Below are 18,569 nucleotides of genomic sequence, written 5' to 3'. Positions count from 1 at the left end.
CGGAATTCATCCAAAGCTCTTCCCTTGCCTTTTCGCCATCACGCTTTAAAACAAACTGATCTTGAATCATTTCTCCAGTGGTGTATTCAAATTTTCAAGTAGAGGCTAACTTGCATAGACTTGTTGTGTAACCTTCCACTTTTTCATCAGAGCCTTGTACCATGAAACCAAAAAGGTAATGCTCCATAATTGCACTAACCCTCGTCAAATAATGTACGCTCCATATAAGGACGCATATTTTATATTTTAGCCTGTCACTTCCTCCAGACTTACATTTTTTTTATAAGACCTCCGGAACTTTATGTAGTGTAACAATGATCAGTACTTCCTTTCTACACTTAAGTTAGTCCCATAAAACCCTGGTATAGTTTTTAAAACCTTTTTTCACTTCAGGTTCTCCCAGAGAAGACAAGAAAAAAAAGGTGATGTTATGTTTTGCATGATGCTAGCTAGATGGTATTATTCAGATACCATACAGAAAAAAAACCTTAATGTACTTCCTTAAATAGCTTCAAGCTTGTAATGTTAGTTACTTTACAAGTTATGGAGATGTAACCATGCTGTCATTTTTCTGCTACTCCACAAACGACAACAGTGTGCCCATCACTGACATTACATGCAAATACCAGTGTGTCCATCAACGTTTCTCCAATAGACAGGCCTCACTGCTGATCAATGTTCTTTTTCTAATAGACTTCTTACTCCAAACTACCCACAAGACAATTATCATTTTCAAAGATTAACAGGCAGTCAAACTCATTCCACTTTACCACTTCTGTCGCAACACTTCCATCTTCTTTCCACTGTTGGGTTGTATAAAGATAGGCATATTCCTCAAGGTTTCCCCAACTTGCCAAGTTGGCCACAACAAAGTCAACAAACATTGTTTCTCCCAGGGAGCCAGACTGGTATGGTGGCCCAATCCAAGTTGGCTCTTAGTGCGTCATTTTTTAAAAATATTCGCCTGGGCAAATTCTGCGCCCTACAGCATTGTTTCTAGAGGAAGTTGGGGTTGCAGGGATGAGCTTAAAACGCAGATGCATTTCACAGCTTGCGCATGCACTACTTCAAGAAGTAATAGATTCTTAAATTAAATTCCCATCAACCTTAAGTCACTGCACATTGAGGTATTAACACGGCAAGTCCCTTCTTTTTCTGCGTAGCTGCTTTACCTTTCAACTGGACTTCAACTGCGTTCAGGTATATATTCTCACCTAACACATACGGAGGTGCTCACCCACAGCTCCTCCCCAAAATGGGATGTTGGGAACCAAACCAAAAATCACTGAAAGATGTACTGTAGATATACTTTATTCAACACCTAATCCGTGCAGACTACATAGCCAACTGCCACAACAGCTGCTTAAAGTCCCCACAATCTAAACATGCCACAGATGTGTGGTATCAGTTAAAACTAACATGTACCTGTCAATACATCACACACAATTTGATTCTCAAAACTTTATTCGGTTACACAAGTACCCATATCACACACAGTCACGGTTGCATCTTAGAGACTGCCTCAAGATGCCCATGTGCTACATCATTTGTAGAATCTTGAGTACTATCTGCTAGGCGAGCACACACTTGAGAGAGACATTTTAAACCATTTGCTTTTGCGTTCCTCTGTGCTCCGCAAAGCGATAAAACTACTATAAAGATAAATCATAGACACTCCACCCTGTCAGTAGCTGTAAGGTACTCCATGCGAAGTTCTTTAGTGCACTTAAGAGCGCATTTTAGGGCCACAAAGGGTCTCACCCAATGTTGACAGGAACTGAGGCCGTTTTAAGGTGTAGGGTTGTCAGAAAAGTATTTGATACGCCAAGTGGATTCCAATCCAGCCCTGCATACTAATGAGTCCGAAAATAGTGTGATTTGCTGCAGCCTATACATTAAAAAACGGAGAAGAGTAGTAGATAACAGGATGATTTACTGGAGTCAGTGAGCTTTGAGATCAGATCTCTCTGCCTGCAGGTGCTTCATTGTCATGGGGATACCTGTTGGGGGTATTTATACAAGTTTAAATACAAATCCCTGGGTCATTTTTGCAGGGGCTTCTTAGTATGGGAAGCCCTAATGAGCATAATATGGTCCAACGCATAAGAAATCACTTGTCAACTTGAAGATCTGTTCAGCACAAAGAAAAGGCAACTGGCAGTAAATCATAAACCTATGATTGTAACACTCCAGGAGTGTGATGCAGGGAATGCTGTAGAATACTCGGATCTAGCTAAGATCCTAGCTACAGATAACTTTTTGCAGTCTATTGCGACTGTCCTGGAAACAATTTGGAGATAAAGAAGAATGTTGGAGACACAGCGATAGGAAGAGAAAAGAAAAAGAGGATGGCAGACAGAAGCATGCACTTACCTCCAAATCCACCAAGAAACCAGCCCTTAGAAGAGAGGGTTATATTTATGGAAGAAGTTTGCCAAAACCAGTTAGATGAATCTTCCCACCTCTACTGACACAAAATGCAAAAAATCAGTTCTTGTAGTTCACAACCAATCAGAACTGTCTGCCCGGCGGCGGCGGATTTACAACAAAAATAAAAATACCAGGTGGTATGGACACAATCTTTTTCAGACATTCCCACTTGCAACAGTTTCTCGAGTCAAAACTGCTTCCCAGAAAGAAATGGACTCTAGGAGGAACTAAGGCTGTAAAGAGACAAAGAAATTGAAGTACAAATCCAACCAGGAGTATGAGGCAAACATTGACAAAAAAGTTACCCACCTAACCTAGGAAGTATACATCTAATCTATGTTAGCATGAAAAGGGATTATCTTCAGTGGGTCTGTGCAGCCTCTTTCTGCAGAGGGACCCCCTCAATAGCAGAGTATGTGCACCAGGGGTGTGGAATTTAATAAAATATCTACTTGTCCATGGGGCAGGTTGCTTCATAAATTTACTTGTCCTGTAACAGAAGCCACTTGTCCCTTTCGTGCAATGTAGTGAGGCGACAAATTATGGCAGCAATCTCATTATATAAGAGCTCTGATATAGCCATGCTGATTATGCTCGAGCACATCCCATAGTAGAGTTTGAATACTTGCAATCTCCTTATCTTGCAAAGTTCCCACACTTCTACATACCAGGGCTGATGGTAGTGGTAAGCAATAGTTCTAGGGTTAGAATGCCCTTTCAGGTCTGTGCAAACCTACTAACTTGGATGTGTTAAGGGTTTTCAAAAACTCTTCTCTAATCTTTTCCCATACTGAGAAGTGTTGGAAATTTACTCCCGACAATGGCAGATGTAAACCTTCTTCCAGAGTTGGGAAGAAAGTGGTTGGAGGGAAAGTGAACTTTCAAACGCTCAAATTTTCACATGATTATATCTACACTGCTTATTTGCTCATGCTAAAATGCACTTCACAAATATTTTCTAGGAGTACTAAGTCTTCATCTACTTCTGTAAATTCTTGGGAATTCACCAAAGCCATATAGCTGCACGTAATGCAAGGACATATAACCATGGGTGCACTTTTGAGATTTTCTTTAATAATTGGGCCCCTAATTTGGTCTGGTGTTGACCATGACCTTTTAAGTTTATAAAAATTCTGTCTCCCTCTCCCTGTATTGGCTGGCTTTACTGTGAGTGACAGCATTCTGCTCTTTCACAAGGAGCATATCGGCACACAAAGTAGTTTTGTTCAGTGCCAGTAGCTACTGTGGCAGGGTGTGCTTTGAGACCAAAAACTATTTTTGCTTTTGCCAATGCTTGATATAAAGGTGAGGGCCCGGCAGCTACCACACCAATATGGTTTTAGAAAAACCATGCCAAAACAATTCACATTGACAAAACTAATAAGCTGACCCCCAATTTCAGACCTACTGGCTGTGCCAGTGCTTGTTTGTTTTTGGTTCCCATAATCTTATTGAAACTGGTTACACTGATTTTCCATTATGAATATTTTGGGGGAAATACTAGCATGCATTAACACATGTTACTAAATGATGCTGCAAAGAAATGGTACCTGAAATTTTACAGTACTTTAGATTAATGTTTTTTTCCTGCTTTCATTTTTTATGAACATTTTATTTTGAAAGTAAAGAATCAATCAATCTTGTTTCAAGCTTCTGCAAATATTTGCATAAAATCAGAGAGCATTCTGGGAGCATTATACATAGCCTCATATTGCTAAACTTTGAAAATGTGTGTACACATTATTATACTGGAACCACTGTCAGTAGTGCAGTCAGAACTTCCAACATTTAGTTAGAGTGCTCATCCTAAAAATAAAGGCTTTAAATTAATGAACCATAAAAACAAGTTTGAACAGCATTAACATATGGACAAAAATATTACCTTAACTGCAGACAGTGCCTTTCCCTGATCCATAATGTGGTACTGCAAAAGGGCAGCCAAAGGGTTTGTGCTGCAGGAGGTTGGGCCTACTTGTCCCAAGGACAAAATGCACATGAAAACTAGACCCCAAACAATATGTCCTGGGCGTGGTTAGCAACAAATCTCTTACTAACGAAGCAATCTACAAATCTCATCCCCCTGCTTCAGGCTCAACCAATTGCGATTGGAGTTACGCAAATTCAGCTACAAGTTGCTCTCTCCAGTCCCACAAATCTATCCCATAAACACTATGCTTCTGAATGTAAGGGCTCCAGATTTCTTCTCAAAGTACCATCAGCTTTCTGAGAACATCTTAAAATTTACAAAGTTGAAATGATTTATGACAAACAAAACATTTATCAACAATGTTCCAAAGTTTTCAGGACACGAACCTGGTGAAAGCCTTCACAACAAAGCAATGGTTTGGCTGAAGGACAAAACTCTGTCTAGTCTCGTTCTGCAACTATACTCCAAGAAATTAATAAAATTGCATTTATCTTTTGGAATGGGCAGGAAATAATGAGTATTCTCAATGGCTGTGAAAATTTAAATTTGGCAGAGAACCTCTGAAGAAGCACGGAGATGGAACAAAAATAAGCCACATACGCAAAATCACCACTGCCCTCTTCCAGTGCATCACTTCTCCAAATGTAAAAGCAAACAAGCATTGGCATAGCCAATAGGTCTCGCTTGTGGGACCTTATAAGTATTTTGTTTTGCAGCACAATATCCTTGTTACTAAATACTTATAAGGTCCCACAAGCGAGAGCTATTGGCTATGCCAATGCTTGTTTCTACATCCAGCGCCTCACACCGCAGTGTTGTTCCCTTTAAGTGCATCTGAAAAACAGGGGGAAAGAAGAGAGCACGTGAAACTACCAGACATAAGGAGGCAGAAGATAGAGAGGGGGGAGAGGCTATGGGCGGAAAACAAGAGCAGAAAGGCGGGCGGGGAGCGCGAATTGTCGAAGGAAAGTCAAAGAGAGTGGGTGAAAAAGACAGGGGTGCGAAGAGAAGCTGCGCGGAGGAAGGAGGGAAGCGGAGACGGGGGAGAAAGAGAGAAGAAAGCTGAACAGGGAGGGTTTAGGAAAACAGAGTGGAGGAGTGGGGAGAAAAGGACGAGAGGCTGCGGGGGCGGTAGGAGAGGAGGGAGGCATGGTCCGACAGGAGAGGAGGGGAGCAAAAAAAAAAATGAGCGGCAGGGTGGGATAGAGAGAGGAGGGGTAAAGAGCGCGGGAGGCAGAGACTGTTACCAAACATGGCGCGTGTGCAATACGAGACGAGCGAGTAGCGAGGGAGGGGTGAAGGACACTGCATAGTTTGCTGAGGTTGAGCAATGCTGGTTTACAAATGTGGGCAGTTTGTGAGTAACGTCTGTTCCAAAGCACGGGGAAGAGATGAAACCATGCCAAGAAACTCGAGGCTCGCCTCTCCAGGAAAGGGCCGGGTGCCCCATAATGGGGTCTGCGGTGGGGAGTTATACCGCACACAGCTCTCACAAAACGGCACGGTTCACTCCCACGAACTTCTGCAAGCCCTGGAGAACCAATTATGATGAGATCTGGATTAAAAACAGAAGCAATATGCTTTACCCGGGCAATGAACAATTAGTTCCCGTACCAAATCGAAAGAAAAATAGAAAATTCTGGTGTGGGAGGAGTGCTGCTACGGGAACTGCTACGGGCTGGGGAGGGGGGGAGGAGAAATGAAAGGAAAGGCTGTGTTTGCGGGGAGAGAGACGGGAGGTGCTGGTGTGGGGGGGGGGGAGGTGCTGGTGTGGGAGGAGTGCTGCTACGGCAAGGCTGTGTTTGCGGGGAGAGAGAGGGGAGGTGCTGGTGTGGGAGGGGGGAGGTGCTGGTGTGGGAGGACTGCTGCTACGGCAAGGCTGTGTTTGCGGGGAGAGAGAGGGGAGGTGCTGGTGTGGGAGGGGGGAGTTGCTGGAGTGGGAGGAGTGCTGCTAGGGGAGGAGAAGCCCTGGCCGTGAATGCTCGTGCATGTTCACGTGAACTGCAAGAAAACGCCGGGCTGAAAGCCCTTAGTTTGAAGAGGATTTTGCCGACATGAATTCTCGCTCCGCTCGATGCGCATGCGCGCATCGATAGGTCGCGAGACCTAAAAATATGTGGTATTCTCCCACCTTATAAACAGAAGCTTCCTCAGAATTATCCAAATCAAAGCGAAAATGACCTAAAAGTTTTTTTCCATTCAAGTTTTGCTTTACCAATGCACTTAAATTTGATCAAGTGTTTTTTTCCTAGCTTATACAGTGATTTTTCCCCCCTCTATGACATCCCAATAACTCCCAGTTCATAGAGATGTGTCACCAGACACATTTTTGGTCCCACTGAAAATCCAATAGCTCCTCCCTGAATACCCTGCTACTATGTTATCTGATAACGTATTTGTTTAAAACGGTTATCCGATCCGTGATGAGTTTATTGTATCCAAGGCCTAACTTGGCCGTTATTAATTATCATCCTGTAACATCATAGGTTTTGAGTTTCATTTTGACCAAGCTATTTGATTATTTTAGACTTTACGGTTTGTTTTATTCTGTGAATAAAAGGTGTATCGTCTCAAGTGTTTAAATAAACTTTAAACTTAAACTACATTGGGTCCTTCCCATTTTTTTCTTGTTCGGTTTGACTGCATTTATATTAGCAAGTTCAACCCACCCCAATCAGGACCATGAACAATTACATAGTTCCATCTATGTGCTCAAATGCCAGGAGGAGGTGAAAAGTTATGGTAAGGATATTTTAAATTTGGTTGTTCAACCATACAGAGTTCCATAGTTTCAAGGCTTGAACTGGCCATTAAGCTCCTGAAATGCACCCTTACTTTCACTGACGGTTCATTAGCTACTATGGGGGTCCGCTACCTCTTTTCTTGAAACAGACTATCATCAACTGATGTCCAGAACCAGGGACCAAGTGTCCTAGCAATGAAAACATTAGCGAGACGCTAAACCCAAGTCCACAAACATAAAACATAAGGACTCGGAGCCTGGATCTTTAACTGAATGACTTTTTGATGTGACAGTCATGATATAATCATGGGAGGAGGTAAAGGTGGTGTTAGATAAGCCTGGAATCCTATCATTAGAGTAATCCAGTCACAATGGGCTATAATGGTTTTGACACTGGGAAAACAATATATTAATCATGAAGAACAACCACCCATAAATCATCCTTTTATCATGAATATCTCTTTTACCACCAGTTTCTTTATTTAGAAACCACATTTCAAGATATGCAAGTTAAAGAGTATCCCCGTACACCTAGTTTCTTATATGCTCTTGTTTTTCCAAGTCTATAGACTCTTCTGAGTTTAGTATAAAGTTGATAATGGCTTAAAATAAAACGAGCAATTCAAACTGAAATGCAGAATATTGCTATTCAAAAAACAATTCCAATATATCTCCAGCAATATTTTTCCAGTGAATAGCTTCAACTACTTATTATCAGCATTGCGGCAAAGGAACAGGTCAAAAAGAGTGAACTATAAAGAGAATCCCTGAATTGAACTGTTTGCACACTTGCTAATTGCAGTCTACATTTTTTTACACATTTCCTACTGAATGGTTTGCACATTTTTCAATTGGACTGATTATACTTTGTAAGATTATCTCAGTCTAATTAGCAGATGATTGTCTGAGGATGAGACCTTGTGTTTTTATCTTTAGCTTTTATAAACGGTTTCCCAATGTATTATGTGTAATGGTGGTTTTCCCACTCTTATGATTTTTAACGAAATCGAAAAGTAGTATTATTGACTTGGACTTACCTGTTGACCATGCTAATTCTGAAATGGCACCAAAAAACAACAATACGTCCTTAAATGACAGCACACTACATAATCAGTCATAACTTTAAAAATATCTTGATAAAAATACTAAGGTTAAAATAAACATTCTATTTTCTACATAAGAGACTCGTATGGCAAAACCCAAAATGTTTAATGATGAAAAAAAATACTGTAGACCAAAGAGTATTGAGCAAGACAACCATAAAGTAGGCCAAACAACGCTTCCTTGCAATAATGCTGCACAGTATACACTCAAGCGGTCATATAGGAGACAGGAATGCAAGTCTTCTAGGAATGTATAATTTGCAAGTGTGAGTTAGAAGTCTGTGGACAAGCAAGAGTACTCTACTACCTGCACAAAATCGAATGACTACTTCAAGTGAACCTGCCGCTCAACGACAATTTTTTTATGAGGATGCATACTCCTGTAATTGCGGTGGTGGTCAAATGACTTGAGGGAGATCGACAGGTTTACCATACAAATGAGAAAGAAAAGCTTCCACTACACTAAACCAACATCTAGCACAGTGTGAGTCTGTATGTAAATTGCATACAACTATGGCCAGGGAACGATGACCTGTCAATACTAATTTGACTTATTTTCAACTTCAAAAGCTGCTAGATTGACAGTGTGTATGAGAGCACTGTTGGGCTACAGAAATGCAATAGATTCCAATAAGGTAACATGCTTAAGTTCCAAAATTGTTTTCTAGATTGATAACATGTATAGTAATCTGTAAATAAATGGATTAAACTCGATAATCTTGGCACTAACCCAGCTCTTTCTAGAATGAATATACATGTGCATCAGGATCCAATGTAACATGGTGTTTCAACTAAAAGGCATCTTGGTGAAATCTAATGTGCATGCCCTTTCACAACACGTGCAAAAGACACGTTTTGTTAAACTGAATTTATCAAATAAAACTGCCATCTACTATATATAGAGCTATCAAAAGGCAAAACCTTCGTAGCAAGTAAAAAAAAGTATAACGAAACTAATTATAAAGGACTTCTTTGCAGGTCAGTCATAGCAGATCTAGAATTCATGAAGGCTAGCGTTACCTCCCAGGCATATCGTGAATATCTGCAAAACTCAACAGAACAACAAGATAAAGAATAGATCAGCCCTCGTGAAACAAACTGAATGGTTCCTGCTCACTCACTTCAGTACACGTTGCAGAGAAAGCTACAGTTCCAAAATAAAACGGATGTGTTACGTCTCTGTTCCAGGGAAAGCAACATATTGGCAACACTAATACTTCGGTCTGCCTCGTGGAGTAAGGACCCCCAACTTATTAAGAGGAAGTCAGGGCTGTTTCCCAATATGGGTATTTAAAAATGGCACCATTGCGAATGGTTCCTGCCTTGTCACTTCCTAGAGTTTGCTGGGGAAGGGTGCACCTGGAACACCCGTGGCTAGTCAGTGCGCGGGATATGATCCGCCCGAGCTTCCAGGCGCTGATCCAAGATGGCTAGACACAGCAGCAGAGACACCTGATCTCTACCCTGGGTGTTTTTGAAACTAAGTGCTGCTAGTCATATGGCAGCAGCGCTTCGTTGAAGATGATGTTCTGCCTCCTGACAAGGCGTCAGACAATCTTGACTCAACCCTCCTTACCCAGACACACTAACACACCTCACTACGCGCCCCATCATCACTCATTACAGAATTTTAAAAAAAACTGCTATTAACTAAAGGGTGGAATGGCCCTCGTTCAGAATCTGGGTGATGTATTGTGTCTAATAAAAATATACCGCAGAGACTGGACGACCGTGGGTTGTGAATGGTGGTTACGGTTTATCAGTTCTTCCTGTGGCTTTAATACATTCACGATACCAAAACGACCACCATGAACGAGACACAATTTGGGTAAAAACTTTAAAGTGTTACGTAGGTAGACCTCCGGGTCACACCACGTTTGTACAACACGCTTTCTCCCATGAACAGCAGGCCAAACAATATTAAAAAAAGTTACACGTCATAGCATAACCCTGCAACAGTCTGTTTTTACACCTGCAACTAATATCTACCAAAAGAGCAAATAGCCCTTGATGGCAGTCACAGCAAGAATCAACCAGGAGGTGCCACTGATGCGAGATCCAATGCGAGAGAAAGAATGAGTTCGAGGCTACCACTAGCACTAGCACCACCACCCAGAAGCGAAGCCTGGCTTCTCACAGACTTACCCGCATCGTACTCCGGCACAACTGCTTGGTACTGCAGCCCGACCCGCATGCCTCCACCTGCGGGGACAGAGACAGGGGTGAGTTAAGGAGGGGGGCAGAAAGAGAGCACGTTCGAGGCTCTCATCAGAGGCTCCTTACCCTGGTCATCGTCGCTGCCAGAACCAGAGCTGCCCTCCTCCCATGAGTTGCCATTGCCAGGGGCAGCGCTGCTATTGTTGCTGTGGCCCCCACTGGGCGTCGCCAAAGTTTTATTATTGGCCGCGTTGTGACGGACACGACGCTTGGAGCTGGAGAGCTCGGCACCCTTCTCGAGCATGGTAACGCCTGGTGGTGCTACCTTCTTGTCCACGGAGCTGCACGGCCACCGCTTAGCAACTTTCCCCTCTCATCGTACCCAGCCCTGGCCAGTCCACTGGGGCGCCGCTGCGTGCGCGAACAGGCGGGGGAGGGGGGTGAGGGTTGAAGGGGGGAGGAGGACACAAGGAGGAGTGAGGGGTTTCAGACAAACCCGCCCCTGCCTCTGAATACTCCGCCTCCATAAGCTCCCACTGGATGCCACAACATTTTGGAAACCATACTTTACTCTGATTGGTAAGAATCCCCGTCGATCAAAGTTAGTCCGGCGCTTCCGTTGGTCACGTACGGTTGCGCCGTATCGCAGCTGTACGTACGTTTGGGAGAATTACAATCAGTACTATAGCGCGTAAGGATATCACATCTATTCTATAGGAGTTTTAACGTTGCTGAAGGTACAACCGTGTTGCTGTCAAGTTCAATCAAGTGCCATTATTCAATCACCTTTACGTCACTGCTTCACTCCGTTGCGTTTGTGTAAATAAAATCTGACAGTACAATCCAAACATTTTATTGATGGGCCTATTTCTTGCTTTGCGGAAGGACATTTACCGATTTTTTACTCTTTTTTTTATAGTTAATACAGACTACCGGATGGTTTTAAGAAAAAAAATCCTACATATTTCTATCTACGTATACATTTGATTGACATATACAAAAATGCCAGAATATGCATACTAGGTGTCTTGGGGTTATCATATTGAACAAGGTTTCCTCAAACGAGCTTGCATCTAAAGTTTCTTGTAAAACACTAGCCTTTATTTCATCCTTAGTTAGAGAGAGGTCAAAGACAACCACACATGTAATAGGCCTCGAGAATGCCCTATAATCAAATCCGGATACTTTGGGCTGCAGCTTGAGTTTTTGAGGAAAATGAGAGTTCCATGTGTAAAACTTAAAACCCATTGGGACCAAGACTAGTATACGAGACTGTGCAGCAATGGGACTTGAAAAGAGTGAGGTCCTGTATTGCACTTCCACTGAATGAGGCTGGTGTGCCAAGATGTCAAATACAATGCGCTCCAAGGTATAAGGTTTGCATTTATAAAGGCTATGCTCCAACGCATGAACATACATGGTAACATTTTAGAAGAGGGAGGTAGGAGATTACAAAAAAGAAAATCTGTTGACTAAAATGAGGATGGTCATCATGCAACAAGACCCAACCACAAACATATACAGCATAAAAGGCTACTTTATTAGGACAGGCTTGTACTGTAACTGGTTCTATTGTAAAGCACTCTGACACCTTCAGGTAAAGTTCGCGCTGTATAAAAACGCATAAATAAGTCAGTAAGTTTATTGATTTAGACCTTTACTGAGATCAACAAAACACGATAAAATACATAAAATCATCACCAGGATACAATTCAATAGTGATTTAAAAAAGATTCAGGAATGAGCTAAAAATAATAATATTATAACAAACAGATGCATTTGGTGATGAATATATGAGTGTTCAAATTATCAATATTTGTTAGATTTGAATTAAAAGAAAACAGGAACTAAATATCTAGAATGAGCTATCCTGATCGGTGGACATACAAATAAAACATGTTTTAAATCTTGGGTTCCTCTATTATACTAGTCAAATAGGGAAGTTGTTGCTTTCAGCGCAGACTAACGGCTCTTGCATGACTTCAGAGGAAGTATACCTAGTCTTAGCACTAGTATAACTCACCTAACTCTATGATCAAATGAAAAAGAGATATTTTTTTGGGGGCGCGTATACTCTATGTCGTCTGAATAACAGGAGAAAGGCTTCAAAGATTTACAGTGATTGCAGTTTTTTTTTTGTTTTAAAAAAAAATACTTTCATTGTCCAGGTGACTTTGATTAAAGCAATTCTATCTTGCAGTTACATTTTTCTAATACAAGCCTCAGATTACTAGTGAAAATGAGATTTTGCTTAGGTGATGCAAATGTTTTTTGTTTTAAAATAGCTCTAAGAGTGCCCTCCGAGGCATGCAACAGATTATAAGCCCAACAAACTATATTTGCCGCTGCAGGCGCAACATCATTAATTACTGTAAGCTCAAGGCGTAACACCTGAACTGGGGTTGCTTGACTAACTGAAGTTAGTTTACACAGGACCTTGCCTTCCTGTTGGTGTAAAATGGACCACTTCACAAACGGAATGAACTCAGGAACATACGTAAGCATAGCGGGAATTTTTATTTCATAGGTTTTCAAAAGATAATTAAAATATCCTTCCAGATGCTATATACAATTTATTTAAGACGATTGCCTGTGCCTAAACCCTACTTCCTAGGTGGGTGAAATGAGGCTTACTATTGAGATTTTGGGAAAACACTCTTTCAAGATAAGTGTATGATTTTATTATTTCTAAAATGTTTCCTCCTAGCTTCCAAGAGTAAGGATGGTGCCTTTTTCATCCTTTAAACATTAGAGCTTTAGATTTGGATATATTGATATTTAAACCATTCATCTTGGCATAAGATTTAGGGCACTAAGGTTTCTTGAAGTCCAACTGGAGCTAGGTTAAATTAAACCACGTCATCCGCGTACTTTAACACATGTATATCATGGGCAGCCATACTGGGCAGAACATTCCTGATATCTTTCAAGTGGGTTCAAAAGTCATGCAAATAAATAGAAAAAAGTAGAGGAGCCAATAGGCATCCTTGTTTCAAACCATACTTTTGTAGATTTTGAGGTTAGCCCTTTATTCCCACCCATGAGCACTGTGCACAAAGTGGACGAATGGAGTGTCATTATCTCTCTTAAGAAATATATTGGGATTTTCAGATCAAGCAATTTGCTCCAGAGAATGTGTCTATCTACTTTATCAAAAGCAGTAGAAAAGTCAATAAAAGCAATATGAAGAATCTATGACTTTCCAACTACCTACTTGTCAATCAAGGTTTTCACAATGGCAGTGTTATCAACAAAAGAATGTTGAGGTCTGTAACCAGCCTGTTTACCCAGAATGTACCCCTTTATGAAAAGCCCAGTCCTGTAATTGGTCCAAGACACTGGGCGACTTTTTTTTTCCTGTTGTGTCAAGAAGAGCAATTTGGCAAAAATTGCCGGGAAGGGAACGTGAGTCATTTCTCATGAAGAGGGATTATATTGCTACCTTTCAGGAATTATGGACCTGCCTGAAACTATAGCAATATTCAAAAAGTGGAGTTAGGAGCATTCCCCAACTCTCTCGATCCTTTTTGATTACTTTTACTGGAATTTCATCAGGACCCATTGCTGAGGAGGCTCTAGCCGTCTTTATGTATGCTTCAATCTGACTAGATGTCGATGGCAAAATCTCCCCTGAAATAAACGTTGCATTCTGGAGAAATGCACAGCACCCTAAAATAGACCTAGAGGACATGTTCTCACTATAGAGGTTCAACATTTACTAAACTGTAGATGGAGGCCTTCCGACAGCACTGTGCTTAGCAATCAGACTCCAAAATAATTTGGAGTTCTTATTAGAAGCCGCTTGCTGCACATCAATCATATTTTATCTGCTATTTTCTGTTTTCTGAGCAGGCAAGTCCTTTTGCTTTTTTTTCAGCACTTCAATTTCTGTCTTTCTAGATGGAGAGCAATCCTCCAATTGATGACGGATGAGGTTGTTAATATCTGTAGATAATTTCCTAAAACTGTTGGTCCATAGAGGCATAATCTTTTCCTTTGAAGGATTGTTTTTACTCTGTATCTCCTTTGTTACTGTTATTACAATGTTTTCAAAGAGCGCAATGGGATTCCCTTTTCCTATAGAAGACTGACATAGGGGATAGAATGCCATATTTAGTTTAGTTTATCAATCTTTTTGGAATCCCAAAATATTTTGCTCAGCCTTGAATCAATACTTGCCCTACCAGCATCTAAGGAACAGTTAGCTGTTTCCTGTATTTGTAAATCCATTGTCATATTTAGAACCGCATAATTAAATGGAGATTCTTGTGGACACTGCTAGTTGGAAGTGATTTATGTATGAATTTTTAAAAATGAAATCAGGGATTCTACTTACATCAAAGCCATTTTCCTGAAAAAAGTAATGGTCAAACAAAATTATTGATGGAAGTAAAATTGACCAGATTTCAAATCGGGCTGCCGAAAAGTCATATTTTTCTGGCATATAGGCCAGTTTTAATTCTGCTGAAGAAAGAGATTTAAGTCAGGTATGCACGAGTAGCGGCTCCAATATCCTTTTTCTGTTCAAAGGGCTGTTATCGATAGGAAATAAATCTTGGATTTCGATAATTGAGGGACATTGGAAGGGAGAGATATTTTCTGTTGGGATACAAATTTTTTCAACATCAGTTCCAGTGGTTAAACAGAAAGAATATAACTATATTGCCAAAGAGGTTGCAAAAGCTAGGCATCGAACGAACTTACATTGCCTTTATTGGGTAGGCAATAGAGCGGGAAAGCTCCTGGTGTGGTTAGATAAGCGAGAAGCTGCTTCTAAATGGGTATTTGAGATCATCGCAGATGATAGGGTGCCGGTTAGCGATAGACAATGGATAGCTGATACTTTTTCAGCTGTACACCGTCATCATGAACCACAGCGGGTGAAGCGCAAGTGCTATTGGCCACTTTGGCGTTGTTCTCCTTAGATGCCGACGATAGAGCTAGTTTAGAGATAGACCTTACTGAGAGCCATTTAGCTCTGAAAGCTGGGAAAGCAACGGGTCCAAACGGCCTTCCAATTAAATTGTATAGGCTAACTGCCTCCAAGACTGCCCCTCATTTATTGAGAATATATCAAGAAAGTCTCAAACTCGTGAAATTACCAGATGATCAAAAACTGGCCAACATTGTTGTAATACCTAAAACCAGAACACCCCGGAAAGTTGCTCCTCTTACAGGCCGGTTTCCTTGTTGAATGCTGAGGTTAAGATTCTAGCTAAAGTGTTAGCAACCCGATTAGCACCAGTCCTCCATACGTTGATTCATCATGACCAATCAGGATTCATGCCTAGAAGGAATACCGCCCTTAACTGGAGACGCCTACATGGAGGGTTGGGAAGGGCGAAATATGTTCAGGAGGAGGCTGTTGTAGTGTCATTAGATGCTAAGATGGCCTTCGATATGATAGAGTGGTCTTTCCTGTTCACGGCCCTTGAGAGAATGGGGTTCAGCCCCAATTTTTTTGCATGGATACATCTGTTATAGACAGACCCCTTAGAACAAGTAACGGTAAAGGAGGGTGTTCAGTGGTCTTTAAATTACAAAGGGGCACGAGACAGCGATGTCCCCTAAACCTGCTGAAATTTGCCTTAGTTCTAGAGCCTTTGGCAGTGTCGATGTGGGGAGACCCGTTAATTAGGGGACTTAAATGGTCTGAGACTTGGGAGGATAGGATCTCCCTGTATGCAGACAATATCCTTCTCTATGTGGCAAAGCCCTATTCCTCCCTGCACAGAACATTTAATATTTTTACCCCCTATCAAAATTATTCAGGTTATTCAATAAATTGGGATTAGTCCCTGTATATGTTGTTTGTGGACTGGCACTGCGACTTCCAAGGTCATGTTTGGCAAGAGTGTTGACAGAGGGTTTTCGATGCCTCTGCATCTACATTACTTGCAGCCCTGTGATTTGTCATGAGCGCAACTTGGAGCATCCCTTGCGTCACCTTTGGGATGATGTGCAACAATGGAGGACGATAACCTTAACACTGCTAGGGAAAGCCTCTTTATATAAAATGATGGCAGTGCCACGTTTTCTGTAAATTTTACAAAATACACCATATCTAGTTTCTCTTGCATACTTTAGAACGGTAGAAGCGGAGGCACGGACACTCCTTTGGGATGGAGGGACACCACGGATAGCCTTTCAAAAACTGACAATAACCTGGTACGATGGAGGGATAGTTCTTCCAGCCCTTCATACTATGGCTGGGCGGCACAACTCATGGTGGTAAATCACTGGGTTCATCTAGCACAGGATGAACCGGCCTATAGGATAAACAGGCATAATATGCTATCGGGAGGCTTTCTCAGGGCCATCTATGGGGGAAAACGGAAACTCCAAAGACCATCCAACCGCCAAGACCTTGAGAATATGGCATGCGATGAAGGCGGCATTGGGGTGGCGAGATAAGATCCCTGAACCACTCTGTTATGGGATTCGGTCCAGTTGGGTCTTCTGGGGAAACACCTGGGTTTTGATAAGTGGGTCTTATTGGTCTTTCGAGGATAGGTGACTTGTAGACAGACGGGGAAATTAAATCATTTGTCGATCTCCAGAAGGAACCCGATCTGAAGTCAACAGAAACCGTTCGATATCTCCAAATCTGGCATGTACTACAACATGCCATCCCACAGGGGACGGATCACCCGGTTTCCTCCCTCCTTGCTAGATGATTATTTGCAGTAAAAGACCATATCACTAATATATTGGAAAATACTATACTATTCCTCCGACACTCTGGAGAAACTGCGTACTAAATGAATGGAAGACCTGGGACTATTGGATGATGATGAGCGGCAGGAGGCGCTAGCATATCCCAGAGAAGTAGCAATAAGGTCCTGCTTTAGGTTAGTCCAGCTCAAAATACTGCATAGGACATATAATACAAGCACAACATTGGTTAAGATGGGCAAACTTGACTCGCCACACTGTCCCAGGGGGTGCAGTGAGGTGGGCACATTTTTGCACATATGGTGGGAATGCACAGGGATTCAGGTATACTGGGAAGCGGTCATAGCATGTATGATGACACTGTGTTGGAAAAAAATAGAGACCTCACCTCAATGGTGTTTACGAAATATCTTGGGTACAACTAATATAACAACAGGAAAACGATTGTGGGTTACACTAGGCCTCATGGTGGCCAAGCACAACATAGCAAAAAAATGGAGGGCTGCTTCAGGTCCCGCATTGAGTGAATGAAAAGCTGATATGGATTGATGCATTCAGGCAGAGAGGGTGATATACGAGGGTACATCACCCTCTCTGGGCCCATCTCATGTCATTATGTTTTATCGCTCGCATATGTTCACTGACACATGATAACATTTAGATATATATTAACTTGGGCAATCTTTCAATTATAATCTTTGCAGAGCGCCCCGTACTTCAGGGACCTGTTGCTTTATTTGGAGTTATTTTCTCCACTATCACAGCAAGGACATTGGATATTTATATGAAAGGACATTACTGCCAGCAAATTGAGTGGTAGAATAGGGCACTGCTAATTTAAGTAATGAGGGAATTACATTGAATTCTGGTGCTTGTGGATTTAGTAGCCTTCCCAGATCAACCCTGAAAGCAGTGGATGAAGTGGAGGAAAAATCAGGAGCAAGACCTGACTTTGCTTCTAGCAAAGTGATAGAAGTAGTTTCCTAATGTTCTTCCTCTAAATTAAACCTACTCTGTTTAAGACATATTCTAGTGATTTTGTGCTTTCGTTTTTTATGTTACAGCTTCTATTTGTTGTTTAATTTTCAATTGAAGTTTCCACATGAGTTAATCTTGTTTCAAGAACAGCTTTTAATTGGTCATCCCCAAACTTTGTTTTCATATGTTGTTTGAAGATGGGAAAATAAGGAGAAGCATTTGAGCCTAGAGATCTGTTGGACTTGACCCTTTTTGCAGGGTCATCCATGAACTTTTTGCCTTCCTCCTATATGTTTTCTGACCTTTTGTTGGTTTTATGACTCTGGGCACTTTACCACTGCTGATCAGTGCTAAAGTGCATATGCTCTCCCTATTGTAAATTGATGTATGGATTAGTGACTCCATGATTGGCTGATTTGGTTTACTTGTAAGACCCTAGTACAGTGCACTGAGTGTGCCCAGGGCTTGTAAACCAAATGCTGCTAGTGGGCTTGCAGCACTGATTGTGCCACCCACAGAAGCAGCCTGTAAAAGTGTGTCTCAGGTCTGCCATTGC

At 41.7% G+C, this 18,569-nt stretch overlaps 1 protein-coding gene across 3 annotated transcripts in view; it reads right to left on the bottom strand.

Moving 5' to 3' along the window:
- RCOR1 (REST corepressor 1) overlaps positions 1-18,569 on the bottom strand; it is a 523,596-nt gene that overhangs the window by 483,432 nt on the left and 21,595 nt on the right. For 2 of the 3 annotated variants that reach the window (XM_078660217.1, XM_078660218.1), the window contains exons 1-2: positions 10,487-10,870; positions 10,349-10,405 (exon numbers count right to left, since the gene is read on the bottom strand). The exons of the other annotated variant lie outside the window; for it this stretch is intronic. In XM_078660217.1, coding sequence (XP_078516343.1) covers positions 10,349-10,405; positions 10,487-10,664 — 235 coding nt within the window. In that variant the 5' untranslated portion in view covers positions 10,665-10,870. Of the gene's footprint in view, positions 1-10,348; positions 10,406-10,486; positions 10,871-18,569 lie in introns of those variants that run through there. 3 annotated transcript variants of the gene reach the window in all.

This window comes from Lissotriton helveticus, chromosome 9 (assembly GCF_964261635.1).
Source record: "Lissotriton helveticus chromosome 9, aLisHel1.1, whole genome shotgun sequence".
In the NCBI taxonomy this organism is placed as follows: Eukaryota; Metazoa; Chordata; class Amphibia; order Caudata; family Salamandridae; genus Lissotriton; species Lissotriton helveticus.
The sequence above is the reverse complement of the archived record's forward strand: the minus strand, read 5'-3'. Positions and strand labels throughout refer to the sequence as shown.